The following is a 13,616-nucleotide window of genomic DNA, read 5'->3' as shown; positions in this document are numbered from 1 at the left end:
CCCTTCATTTTAGAACCTCCTGCCACATGACCCATAGGGCAAAGCTAGACAGTCATCAATACTACAAATTTTTTCAGTTATTTTATTTTTTGCTTAACAAAGCAAGTTGCTAGCAGTAATTAAATTCTGAAAAACTAGGAATGAATTCCATCCCATTGGATAGTTAAGATAACCCCCAAACTACCACACTTGCCATTTTTGTCCCATGCGCTCATGACCATACATCAGGAATCGTTTTCAGCACATCTGCAGCCACTAGAACGCGGCTGATTCAGAACTAATTTCTAGTGCCAGTTTATTTCCTATTTTTCTGTGCAGCAGTCACGTACCTGAGTTGGGGGCAGGGTAAAGGACTTCCTGACATCTTTAGAGGCCCTGTTCATTGCTCTGTTTCTGTCGCACATGGGTCCATGTTGACCAAGAGCGCTACTATACTGGAGGTACTGGGCCCACCGCATACGGTAGTGGCTGGTGGGGGAGGGCGGAGTGGGTGCTCATCGGGGATGTCACGTGACTGCCTGATGAGTGTGTTGGTGAGGGAAGCTGCAAAGTGCCCACACTGCCACCTGCCTTGGGAACAGGGGCCCTCATTCGATGCAGAGGTGAAGCCAGAGAGAAAGCGGAGAAAGTGGCCCTTTCTCTCCGCACCTCCCCCGATGTGCCCAGGTCTCTCCAACAGCCTTGCTGACAAGTTGGCCTTCTTGGCTTGGCTGTGAGCTCCACTAGGAGCCTGTCTTGGTGGTGGTGGGTCCTGAGCCCTAAGTCCTGGGCTCCACCCCCAGCAGGCTCAGACAGGGTTGGTTAAAGGAATGAACAAATGACTGAATGGATGAGTAAATGGTTTATCCCCAAGGAACTTCATGGATTAGCTCTACCTGGGAGCATCTGATTTTTAAAAGAAAGTTCTTGGGGGGTGGGGGTGAAACAATGAATAAGAATTCCACAGTGGTGGAATTTCGGCAGCTATGGGGAGACGTCTGGGGCTCACTCTGTGACTCATGTTGTTGTTTTTAAGCTGTAATTTTGGGGAAAAACGTGTTTTTGAAAATGTAATAATTGGTCATTATTCATCAGATTTTTAGAAATTTAAAGTCAATGTGTTTTAAAAGAGTTCTACTTTGTTCCGGGACTCCCAAACATATTTAAAATTTAGTGCATTCGGAAATACCACCTGTCTTCTAAGGAGGAGGGGGTGGAGCGGGGAGGCTGAAGAACAGGCTGCGTCAGTCAGCAGGGGCTCACTCAGAGTCTCATTTGCAAAATCCCGTGAGGACAGGGCTCCTTAGTAGCTGCTGGGGCTGTATTTCTTACTGTTTCCGCCTTTCTCATTTTTCTCAGAAATAACGTTGCTTTGCTTTTCCATTTTTGCAGTCTTTATCCCAATATTAGGCTATTTTCTTCTCCTAATAATCAAGCAATCATAATAAGAGAAGGAACCATTTATTGCTTTCCTTCTCTGGGCCACGTCTGGGCCTAGAGCTTTGCACTCTGCTCTCAGTAGGACCAACCAGGGGCAGGGGCGTCACCCAAGCTCGTCAGCAACGTTAAAGTTGGCCGACCCGCAGAATCTGGGGCCCCGCCCCAGACGCCAGTGTCGGGATCTGCATTTCAACAAGACCCCTTCAGACTGGAGAAGCCTGCTGCCCTCACGAATTATCTCACGGAGTCCCAGCCCGGTGAGAGAGGTACGCAGGCTTTCACTTCCCAGCTGAGCAAACTGCAGCCAATCGTTAGATACCTGTAACTGTTCTCCTTGCTCAGTGGAGCAGCCTGGATCTGAAGCCCCACCTCTGGGGTGTCACCATGGGTTCCTACCCGCCCTCTGGTGTGCTGCATCCCTTTCCAGGACGCAGGAACTTCCTAGAGTCTCACTGGGGTCACATCTGCTCAACTGCTCTGTGGCTCCCCATGGCCTGTGCAATGAAGTTCGGAATCCTTGATCCGGAAGCCAAGACCCTCCCGACCGGCCTCCCTCCAGTGGCCGAAGCATAGGGACCCTCCCCTCCAGGCGGACGAATCACTGTTCCTCCATGGTGTGTGCACTTTCCTGCACCCCTGCCTTTGTTCAAGTTTTCCTTTTGATCCAGGGGCAGCTCCAGAATGTCTACGTGGGAGGGGCTCGGGGAGAGCCATCTGCCTGGGGTGAGGGTGTGTGGGATCTTGAACCGTGTTTACGTAGTCGTTTGGGTGAGATGTCGGTCTCAAAGGGCAGGATGTGGGTGGGTCAGCTGAAGGGGGATGCTGTCCTATCCCTCCCTTGGCCTGACCCGCTGTGTTGAAATCTGACCATCCACCAAGGCTCAGCCGGTCTACTCCTTTCGTGACGCCCACCCTCATTCTTTTCACCTCCACAGTGGGCTTCACTCACAGACAGAGCATCCCACCTTAGACCGCAGTTACCTACTGGGGTGTGGAACCCCCGCTTCCGCACTGCAGACAGTGGGATGGCATGCCCGCCCTCCTGAGGTTCGTTCCAGCCGCACCTTGCACAGGCTCAAACTGGAAAATGTGGAGCCACTGCCTATCCTCAGAGGATGAAAATAAAAGAGTCCGTGTTTTAAAAGACGGTTTTTAATAGAAAATGTGAGGTCTGGTAGGGCCAACAGATTGGGAGACAGTTATCAATGAAGAGATAGTTTATTAGTCACCATTCCCAAGAGAAGGGTCACACCACACGGGGAAGCACCAGGGTTGATCAGGAAGTGGGGGGAGGGGACATGGGCAAGAGACTTTATTGTGGTTTCCATGGAAAGGATAGGCGAGGCAGGACACACAGGCGTAGGACTGGCTAGTCTGAATGACTGCAGTGGGCTCCAGGGCAGAGGGGCTGGCCTTGGTTGTGGGGACTGGCTCTGGAGGGGCAGTGGCTGGAGCTCCAGGGAGGTGGTAGGTAGTGAACTCTGGGTTGGTCGAGTTGTATTTGAAAAGGATGCCTGGGGGCATGTTGTTTACAATCTCTAGGAGTTGGCTAACCCTGGGAGGGGCAGTCCCTCCAGGGTCTGAAAGGCCCCAGATGTCGGAAGCACCAGAATACAGAAAATAAAAGACACAGTTAACACAGCCCTCGACCTTTAAGGATGCTCTCCGATCCTGGATGCTCGGGCTGAGCTGACGGCAACCTCCAGGAACCCGTGTCTGTCCCTGGCATCTGGCTTCCTGGACTGTTCCCCACAGCTGGATCCGCTGGCATTTGGTAAGGCTGTTACACAGAAGACTCACATCGGATCAGAACGTCTGGCTCACCACCCCTCTGACGTCCTTCTAGGGACTCTGGACTGTGATATGCTGGGAAGCACCAGTGGGCTCCCGGGCAGGGGCTCTCGATACAGAAGTGTCCTCTCTCAGTGTGTACGTCTGTCATGTTTGGGGGACAAAGTCTTTCCAAGGGTCTGAGCACTAGGAAGGGTGGGGTGTTCCCCTTGAGGCAGAGGGTCTGAAGGCAGGGGCGGGGGCAGGGGGCAGCTCGAATGCTGCCAACGCATTGTGGGCAGGAGACAGACCTTGGAAAAATATGTATACCTTTTAGTTCAACCTCCATTGAAAGGTACTTTCTGATACAAGTACTACGATATTCACAGTTCCAGTCCTTACAAGCAACCCTGAGAGGCAGAAAGGGCCTTTATTGCCAATTGCATGCCCAGGTGGACCTGAAGCTGGGTGAGGTCCGTGCACAGGGTGGGTGCCAAGTCCCATCCAGGGCCCCTCCTAACCCTGGAGCCTCCACAGAAGAGCACAAGTGTCTTGGTCCAAATCTCTGGGTTTCAGTGCAAAACCCCCTCTGGCTCCAGAAGAAGGTAATTTTGCAGGGGCTTCGGCAAGGGCAACTGGGGCACGAGGTAAAAGCACTTTCTGCCAAACAGCTTCCGAATGGCACAGCGGCAGAGATGCTGCAGACAGCGTGGGCTGTAGGCCAAGGCAAAGAGGGACTGGTAGAAAGGCTGGTGCATCTGAAAGGAAGGCGGGGGAACATCAGTCTAGGCACATGGAACCGACACACGTCTCTCTCCCAGACAGAAGAGCCCTGGCGGCCCAGGTGATCCTTTCACGGCTACTGATGCAGGACAACCCTCCCCGAGAGGGTCCGGATACTTTTCTCAAGTGCAGCTCCTGCCCAGTCAGACGGAAGTCTGCTTTGGGTGCTTTCAGATACTATGGGTAACCTCCTAGAATTCCCCTCCGCCCACCCCCTTGGTAGAGCACACTTTGTTGTTCAGTAATCTGAACAGGACTCAAGTCAGTGAGACACGAGGGGACATTTTCTAGAGGCTTCTAGAAAAAAAGAAGTTCTTTCTTAATTGACAGTCACCTGTGGACTTTGTTGTGTGTGGATGCAGTGCCAGCAGCTGCCTCGGTCATATCTTAAGCTGTCAGAGAAAGAAACTGACACACAGGAGCCAGGACCTCCACGGCCCACCCTCCTCTGGACAGTGGTTACTGGAGCCCTGAGCTTCTTAAGCCCGTGTGAGTCGGTTTTCTGTTCCTTGCAGCCCACAGGACCCCAATCAGAACCACAGGCTGTGTGATTACTGAGCCTCCAGAAGAAAAACAGACACGCTCAGACATGCCCCCAATCTGCCTTTCTCGTCCCTTCTCCAGATGTCTTCTACTTACCTGGGTATTAGTGCAAAACTCCACACGTAAAAAAAAAAACAAAACTCCACACGTGGGTGAACAGAAACAGACAACAGTCTTGTACTAACGGGGGAAGAAGGGGCAGCTTCCTCACCTGAAACACTTCTTCAGGGATCACCTCCTTCCAGGACTCTGACACGCGGAGCTGAGGGTAGGAGTTGAACAGAACCTCGAGGACAGCGGGGGCTGGCGCACAGGTCTTCAGCACCTGGTTGGAAATGGTGGGAGGCACAGTTTGGGTGGGCTGGGTTTTGGGTCCAGGTGGGAAAGGGTGGGGAGACAGGAGGGTGTGCTTGGGTCCCACTGCTGCCACTTCCTGGCTGTGCGACGTCACTGTCCTCCCAGGGAACAGTAGCAATCCCAGTAACAGTACAACAGGGCCGTTGTAGGGCCCCAGGTGCTAGTGCACAGGTAAGCACAGGGCAGAGCTCTGTAAGGGGCTGTCTTATCACATGAAACGTCTGGGCCAAGCGGTATGCATTCAAGTTCCCAGGAGGAATATACTGATGGCCGGGCAGGCTCCTTTGGCTCCAGGGAGCTGCTCAGAGAAAAGGAAATATGCTCTGCTGGGAGGGAATTTGGCCTAACGATGGTGTTCCCAGTTTCTTACTTCGATTTTCTAATGTGTTGGGAAACTAGGGGAGAAGAATTGCTTCGCTGTTGCATTTCTCCTCCACTTGGCCTTTCCGTTTTATTTCCAGAGTCCCCACTGGCAAAGAATGTTTATTTTCTAATTTGCAAAGTCTACAGTTCAAGTCCATCAGCTTCATCATAGAGATGGAAACAGTACTTTCTTTTTAAAAAATAAACTTTTTTTTTTGTTGTCGTTATGGAGAAGTTCGAAAGTACACAAAGCAGACTGAACAGTAGGGTAAACCCTCATGTACCCACATCAGTTCGTGGCTAATCCTGCCCTGTCCATACCTCCAGATCCCCTCCCTAATGTTATTTGAAAGCAAATTCAGTGTATCATCATTTCATCCGTAAATATTTGTGTGTCTCTTAAAGGAAGTTTAAAAGAAATGCAAACACAGTGTCACTGTAACAGCTGAGAAATTAACAATAGTTTCTTAGTATCACCTAATATACAGTCAATGGTTAAATTCACAAATTTCTCTTAAATGCCTTTATATCAAAAACAGTCATTTGTTGGTTTGAATAAGAATTCAAATAAGACCAACACCTTTACATTGGTCGATATGATATATTTTCAGGTCTTTCTTTTTTGTTTCATGTTGACATATTTGTGGAAGAAACTAGGTTATTTGTCCTGTAGAGTTTCTCACTGTTGGGATTTTGCTGATTGTATCCCTGGGGCATGCCGCTCCTTCTCGGCTTTCTGTAGATTAGTAGTTGGATTCAGAAGCTTGATCAAATTCAGATTTGATTTGGGGGAGGGGCAGGGCAACTTCATTATTCTCTGTTTGTGAGGTTTAGGATTTACCAAGTGTTGCAGAATTGTTCTTTTTATTTATTCGTTGAGAAAACTGAGGTTAAGTAATTTTTCTAAGGTCAGGCACCAAATATCTACAGTAGACAACAGCCAGAGCCAATGGCAAGCCTGGCCTGCAGCACACTCACCGGTGCTCCTTGAACACACCCAATAGGGTTGCTCCCTTTACAGCTTACCTAGCTTCTTTCAGATCTAACATCCCTTTAAGACACAGGAAAGCAGAACTTTAGAATTTCACTTTTCTTTGTTCAGAGATAACCACTGTCAGCATTTTGTATATACTAAGGTTATATGCGTTTAGACAAGGAATTAATATATATACCAAAATGAGCTAGTGCTCTGTACATCATTTTGAAAATTTATTTTTTATCAAAATAGATTGTGAACAATTCAAAAATTATAAATGAGCATTTAAACATCATTTTTAGTGGCCATAAAATATTGTATGAACATATCATAATGAATTCAATGAATGAACTACTGTAAGTTGCCTCAGTACTTTTTGATATTATAAACAGGGAACGTCTGTGAACACAATTCTCTCTCTTTCTGCCCCCAGCCGTAGTTATTTAGATGGCTTATACTGCATTGCTGGAAGTAGAACTGCAGGGTCGAAGGCTGTGTATGTTTTAAGGCTTTTAAAACATACTGTCAAATTATAAGTAAGTTGTTACACTTTTTAAAGAACAATGTATGAGAGTGCCTCTTTCTTCCTACCCAGACCATCTCATTAATTATTTAAATCTGATAGGTACAATATGGCATGTTTACTTTTGGCTGACCGTTTGCCTTTCTTCTTTTGTGAATTGCTAAATTATGGCTTTTGCTCATTTTTTTCTACAGTGTATTCATTTTTTCTATTGATTTTTAAGTACACTTTATTTATTAAGGTTATTTTTCAGGTAGGGAATCATTTTCGCAAATAATGGTATTTTCTCCTCCTCAGTATTAATATTTCTTATTTTTATTGTCCTATTACATTGGCTAGAGAGTGAAAATTCAATGTTAAATAGCAACATTGATAGCAGGCATCATCGTCTTAGTCCTAATTTTAATAGGATTGTCTCTAACATTTCACCATAATCTTGGGTATTAGTTTCACATAAATACTCTAAGTTAAGGAAATATCTTTGTGTTCCTAGGTTACTACAAATTTTAGGATTTATTTTCTTTTGCCTTTTTCTAACCAAGTTGATACCAAAAGGCTTTCCAATATTAACCCATTTTTACCTTCACAAAACAGACTCTGGCTATTCTTCTAAATAGAATGGCAGATTCAATTTGCTAAGATTTTTGCAGCTCTCTTGATAACTAAATCTGGTTTACAGTTTCAGCTTTTTGAGCTATTATTGTCAGGTTTTAATATCACTTTATGTTAACTTAGTAAAACCATCTGAGAAAACTATCTTTTTAATACTCTGGTAGATTTTGAAAAGTAGATAATTATTGGAAATAAGAAAGCATGATGGACCTTTCATTTGAAGCGTTTAAGCCTAGCCTTTAGTTGTAGGTGATAATTTAATATTTTCAGTTTCTTTCATGGTTACTGGCATATTTTGTTTTGATTTCTTCTTGGCTCAATTTTGTTCACCTATATTTTCCTGGAAAAAGAAAAGAAATTTAGCATTTCATATGTATCAGTCAGGGTTCTAACAGGAAATAGATGGCATACTCGATACAGGATTATTCCAGGAGGGTTTATTGATACGGGGCTTATTTATAGCCAGGGGAACCACAGGGAACAGTGCATTGATACAGAGCTGGCAGCAGAGCTATTTCCACTCCTGGGTCTGCAGGGTGAGAGAATGGGGTGGGTGATCCTTGGCTGGGGACACACAACCAGCCTGAAGCTGAGAGGGCGCCAAGTGGATACATCCTCTGACCTCACTCTCCTTCCTCCCCTACTTCTGGGACACTGCACTGGCGAAACCCAGGAAGCAAGGGCCAGGAGCCTTGCAGATGTGTCCATGCAGGTGGAGAACAAATTTGGATGGGGGCGTACCTCCACTGTATATAGGAATAAGCACCCTGTCTCATTTGAGATTCACTATGATTGTATTTGCAATTTTTTTTCATGTTTAGTCTTGCTGGAATTTTGTCTATTTTAATTTTTTTTTCTCAGGAAACCAGCTATTGGATTACATTGATCAGTTCTCTTTAAAAATATTCCAATCTATTACTTTTTGCCTTTATCGTTATTAATCCCTTTCTCCATTTCTCTTTCCAGCTCCTTGGATTGACTGCTCAGTTAACTTGACAATATGTTTTCCCTTGTGTCACAATAAAGCAATTTTTCAAGTGCTATGGATCTTCCTTTGAACAGAGGTGTGGTCAGACCCATAAGTTTTGACGCACAATGTTCTCACTGTCTTTCTTTCTTAAACAGTCTGCAATTAAATAACTACAGACGCAGTATTCATTTAGGAGCGTGTGATGAAATTTTCAAAAAGTTAATTTTTAAAAATTTTTGGCCACACTGCGCCTTGTGGCTTGCGGGATCTCAGTTTCCCAACCAAGGATTGAACTTGGGTCACGGCAGTGAGAGCCTGGAATCCTAACCACTAGGCCACCAAGGAACTCCATAAATTATTTTAAAAAATTAACTTTTGCTATTAATTTTCTGGAGTATTGTATCCCGGCTTTAAATAATGTCTGATTTTGAAGTACTAGAAGTTGTATTCTGTTTGACGGTTCAAAGTTCAACATGTATACGTTACATTTATGATTTGAAGCTTCTAAAATTTTTTCCCCTACTTTATCTATGGGAAAGACTGAGATATGAATTAAAAATCATCTAGAATTATTATTTTTCAGTTACTTTCTCCATTTTAACATCATCTCTTTTTGGCATGTAAGGTTCTTAATGGTTATCTCTTCACTATGGACTGTATCCTTCATCAGTGTCAAGCGAATCTTTTCTTCTCATTTTGTGTATTTCCCTGGGACTCTTCTACATTGCATGTTGATATCAGTACATCATTTTATTTTCAGTTTGTTTTTGCTAGAATTACCTCTGCCCACTCTTTAATTCTAACCTTTTGTTTCACGTTGTTTTAAAGTGTTTGAGAGTCTCTACTGGTAATAGGGTAACTTAAGAAATTTGTATTTATTGTTATAGATAATCTGTCTGGTTTTACTTCTATCATTTTATTCTTTACGATTTTTTATGCTTCTTGTTTCCTTTGTTGTCTGATTTCTGTTACACAGGTTTGTATTTTCTTTGTATTTATCTTTTATATATTTAAAAAAGTTTTTTTTTTTTTTGGCTGCATTGGGTCTTTGTTGCCTTGCGTGGGCTTCTCATTGTGGTGGCTTCTCTTGTTGCAGAGCACAGGCTCTAGGCGCTCGGGCTTCAGTAGTTGTGGCTCGTGGGCTCTAGAGCGCAGGCTCAGTAGTTGTGGCGCACGGGCTTAGTTGTTCCGCAGCATGTGGGATCTTCCTGGACCAGGGATCGAACCCATGTCCCCTGCACTGGCAGGTGGATTCTTAACCACTGTGCCACCAGGGAAGTCCCTATCTTTTATATTTTGGAAGTCTATATCTTATTTAAAATTTTACTAGTGGTTACCTTTAGAATAAAAAAATATTAACCTATATTTCTCTAAACATCAAAATAGTATATTTTGCGCTCTAGATGTACCATTATCCCTTCTCTCACCTCTCTTAACCAATTCTTCTCCCTCCTTAGTAACATCTGAAGTTTGTGTTCTGGATTATAATTAGTACAAGATCTTATTTTATGCTATATATCTCCTTGGGAAATAACTTTTGGTAGTTGCATTTAGTTTTACCACCTGCCTGACAATTATTTAAGTTGACTCTATTTTAACTGGATTGTTTAAGCCATTCATTCCACAGATATTTAATCAATATCTAATATTTAATCAATTTCCTACTAGAAGTTAAAGATATTTAATCAATTTCCTACTAGAAGTTAAAGATTGTGTTATGTTTGTGTGGTAACAAAGGCAAGCCTTGGCTTCACAGAATTTTACGGTCCCAAATGATACAGTCTCAAATAATAGTAGAAGTAGTAGTAGCAGTAATTCAAATAAATGTATAGGTGCCATAGTACTACGGTGAGAGAATCACCAGGTGCTAGAAATGACACCTAACTCAGACCTAGATTTGCAATGGGGTGGTGAGTTGATCAAGGAAAGATTTCTGGAGGAAGTGACATTCAATAAGACATGGAATAGGAGTTACAAAAGGTGTGGAGAGTTCTGAGGACCAAAATGTTCTAGGTGGAGAAAACATGTACCAAACTTGGGAGGTGAAAAGGTACAAAAAATATTGGCTGTGGCATGGAGTTTGACACGGGGAGTAGTGAAAACTGGGACTGGAGAGGAAAGCAGGGTCAGATCTAGAAGACCACTGTCTGCCATGACAGGGAGGCTAGACTTATCTTGAGGGCACCCAAGAGGCCTTGAAGGATGATGAGTGGAGGAGTGACAGGGTCAGGTTTTAATTTTAGAAATGTCACCATGGCTACAGTGTCGAGAAGAGTTTCATGGGGCCATATTGGAGGCAGACAGCCCAGTTACGAGGATATTTTTGCAATCTAGCGGAGAGATGGTGGTGGCCTAACCTCAGCTGGTGGCAGCCAGGATGGAAAGAGAAGGAAGATTTTGAGAGATATTTAAGAGGTCGACCTGAGACAATCTGCAGATTGAGTTTCCCATTCCTGAGACAGTCTTTCCCATCACCTCTTGGTCAGCTGGGTACTCCCATCCCATCTGGCCTTTTGTCTCCACTACTTCACCCAATCCGCCCTTGCCAAGAGTGCCCGTGAGCAGGCTGCATCTGGTGGTCACGGCTCTGCCTCGCCTCGTGCTGTGTATCAGCACTTCTGACACAGTCGATCACGTCCTCCACTTGATGTGTTCTTCTCTTGGCTTCCAGGAAGCCACACTTCTGCTCCTTCACCTCCCTCACTGCTGCTCCTTCTGTTTCCTCTGCTACTCTCTCATCTCTGCATCTTCTCCCTGCTGGAATGGCCTTGGATTTAGTCCTCATTCCTCTTCTCTATTTACTCTCCCTTCCTGGTGATCTCATTCAGCTTCCTGGCTTTAAATACCATCCATATGCCACCGGCCCTCAAAAGTGTATCTCCAGGTCAGTCAAACCTCCCTCCCAAACTCCAGGCTTGAATATCCAACTGCTTACTTGATATCTCCTTGTGGCTGGCTCTATCTCACACTTAATGTATTGGAAACATAAATCCCAAGTCTCCCCCTCAGCCCCGGACTTACTTTCCCCATAAGCTTCCCCATGTCAGTTGATGGCACATCTCACCTTTCAGTCTCTCAGGCTAAAAGTCTTGGAGTCATCTTTGACTCCTCTTCTCTCATATCCCACAGCCAATCTGTCAAGAAATCCTGTTGGCTCCACCTTCAAAATACATCCAGAATCAGACCACCTCCCTTGTCCATGCCACCGTTATCCCTCAGATGGATTATGGTCACAACCTCCTAAGTCATCTCCCCACTTCCATTCTGTTCCTCCTAAAGTATGTTCTCAACATGGAGACCACAAGAAGCCTCATAAAATGTTAGTCAGGCCATACCCCTCCTCTGCTCAAACCACTCCAATGGCCAAAGTCATTGCGATGTCCTACGAGACCCCACACAGTCTGTGCCCCTCCCCCACCTCTCCCATCTTATCTCCTGCTACTGTCCCACTGGTTCTCTCCACCTTCAGCCACACTGCTTCCTTTGTTGTTCCCCACGTGGATCAGGCTCACTCCAGCCTTGGGGCCACAGACTCTTGGCTTGTCTGCTGGGCTGGTCTTTGCCTAGACATCTGCTTAGCTGATTCCCTCACCTCTCTCAAGTCTACTCAAAAACCACCCATCCTAACTACTCTCTTTAAAACGCACTGTCTCCCGTCTTGCTTCTTCTCCCCTAGCCCTTATCATTTTATTGGCCCATTTATTATGCTTGTTGTTTAATGTCTGTCTTCCCCATTAGAATGTAAGCTCCATGAGGGAAGCAATACTTTTTTTCCCCTGATTTATTCTCTCATTAGCTATCCTAAGCATCTAGTATGTTGTTGGCAAATGGCTGGTGCTCAACAAATATTTGTTGAATAAATAATGCAGTAAATAGAAACATTTTTTTTCTTTTAAAAAAATGCATTAGGAAGGCATGTCTTATGAGCCCTTGATATCTAAAAGTGTCTTTCTTTTGCCATCAAAATGAAAGCTATCTTGGCTGAAACTAGAATTCTAGCGTCCAAACCTTTTCTTTAAAAATCTGTAGATGATATTTCATTGTCTTACAATAACACTGCAGCAGAGAAATCTGAGTCCAGCCTGATTTTTATTCCCTTATGAATAACCCGTTTGCTGCTTGGATACTTTGCAAGCCTTTTTAGAACATTTTTTTTAGAATGTGTATAGGTATGTGTCTCCCATCACTGATTTGCAGAGAATATCCATTCAACTTCTCTATGTTAAGATATTTTAGTGCAGCTAAGTTTTCTTCTGTTACGTCTTTGATTATTGTTTCTGATCCATTGTTGTATGTTCTTCAATAATATCACTTATCTGTGAACTGGCTCTCTGCTCTTTGTCCTTTACGACCATCACTTTGTTCTTTAGTTTCTTGGCTTTGTTTTTTCTTTTGCACTTAAGAAGTTCTTTTTTTTTTTTCTTATTTTGTGGTACGCGGGCCTCTCACTGCTGCGGCCTCTCCTGTCGCGGAGCACAGGCTCCAGACGTGCAGGCCCAGCGGCCATGGCTCACGGGCCCAGCCGCTCCACGGCACGCGGGATCTTCCTGGACCGGGGCACGAACCCGTTTCCCCTGCATCGGCAGGTGGACTCTCCACCACTGCGCCACCAGGGAAGCCCTCTTTTTTTTTAAAATAAATTTATTTTATTTTATTTATTTTTATTTTTGGCTGCGTTGGGTCTTTGTTGCTGCATGTGGGCTTTCTCTAGTTGCCGCAAGTGGGGGCTACTCTTCGTTGCAGTGTGCAGGCTTCTCATTGAGGTGGCTTCTCTTGTTGGGAGCACGGGCTCTAGGCGCACAGGCTTCAGTCATTGTGGCACACAGGCTCAGTAGTTGTGGCTCGGGGGCTCTAGAGTGCAGGCTCAGTAGTTGTGGCGCATGGGCTTAGTTGCTCTGTGGCATGTGGGATCTTCCTGGACCAGGGCTTGAACCCGTGTCTCCTGCACCGGCAGGCATATTCTTAACCACTCTGCCACCAGGGAAGCCCCAGAAGATCTTTTAATATTAGTCCTTTGTAGTGAACATTGTGGTTGACTTCCCAACACTCCAAATGATTAGATTAATTCAATCATGATAATTCTATTCCACTCATCATTTAACGGTTTGGGGAAGGGCAGGTTTAAGCTAACTGAGGCCAATAAAACACAAAGAAAGACTTCCTCAGGGCTTCTAGAGAAAACAGCTGGATCTGAATAGGAAGCTGGTTGGCCCAGTTGCTGGAAGCCATTTAGGGACCAAGAGAAGGACCATTTTGAGGGCAAGGCTGACTTACTGAGCTTGAAAGGCATCTGGTTCTTT

At 44.9% G+C, this 13,616-nt stretch overlaps 1 protein-coding gene across 1 annotated transcript in view; it reads right to left on the bottom strand.

Moving 5' to 3' along the window:
• Positions 1-3,106: 3,106 nt before the first annotated feature.
• ASB18 (ankyrin repeat and SOCS box containing 18) overlaps positions 3,107-13,616 on the bottom strand; it is a 63,731-nt gene continuing 53,221 nt past the window's right edge. The window contains exons 5-6 of the mRNA XM_032637788.1: positions 4,727-4,840; positions 3,107-3,947 (exon numbers count right to left, since the gene is read on the bottom strand). Of these exons, the coding sequence (XP_032493679.1) occupies positions 3,762-3,947; positions 4,727-4,840 (300 nt within the window). The 3' untranslated portion in view covers positions 3,107-3,761. The remainder of the gene's footprint in view (positions 3,948-4,726; positions 4,841-13,616) is intronic.

Source organism: Phocoena sinus, chromosome 7 (assembly GCF_008692025.1).
Source record: "Phocoena sinus isolate mPhoSin1 chromosome 7, mPhoSin1.pri, whole genome shotgun sequence".
NCBI classification, from domain to species: domain Eukaryota; kingdom Metazoa; phylum Chordata; class Mammalia; order Artiodactyla; family Phocoenidae; genus Phocoena; species Phocoena sinus.
The sequence above is the reverse complement of the archived record's forward strand: the minus strand, read 5'-3'. Positions and strand labels throughout refer to the sequence as shown.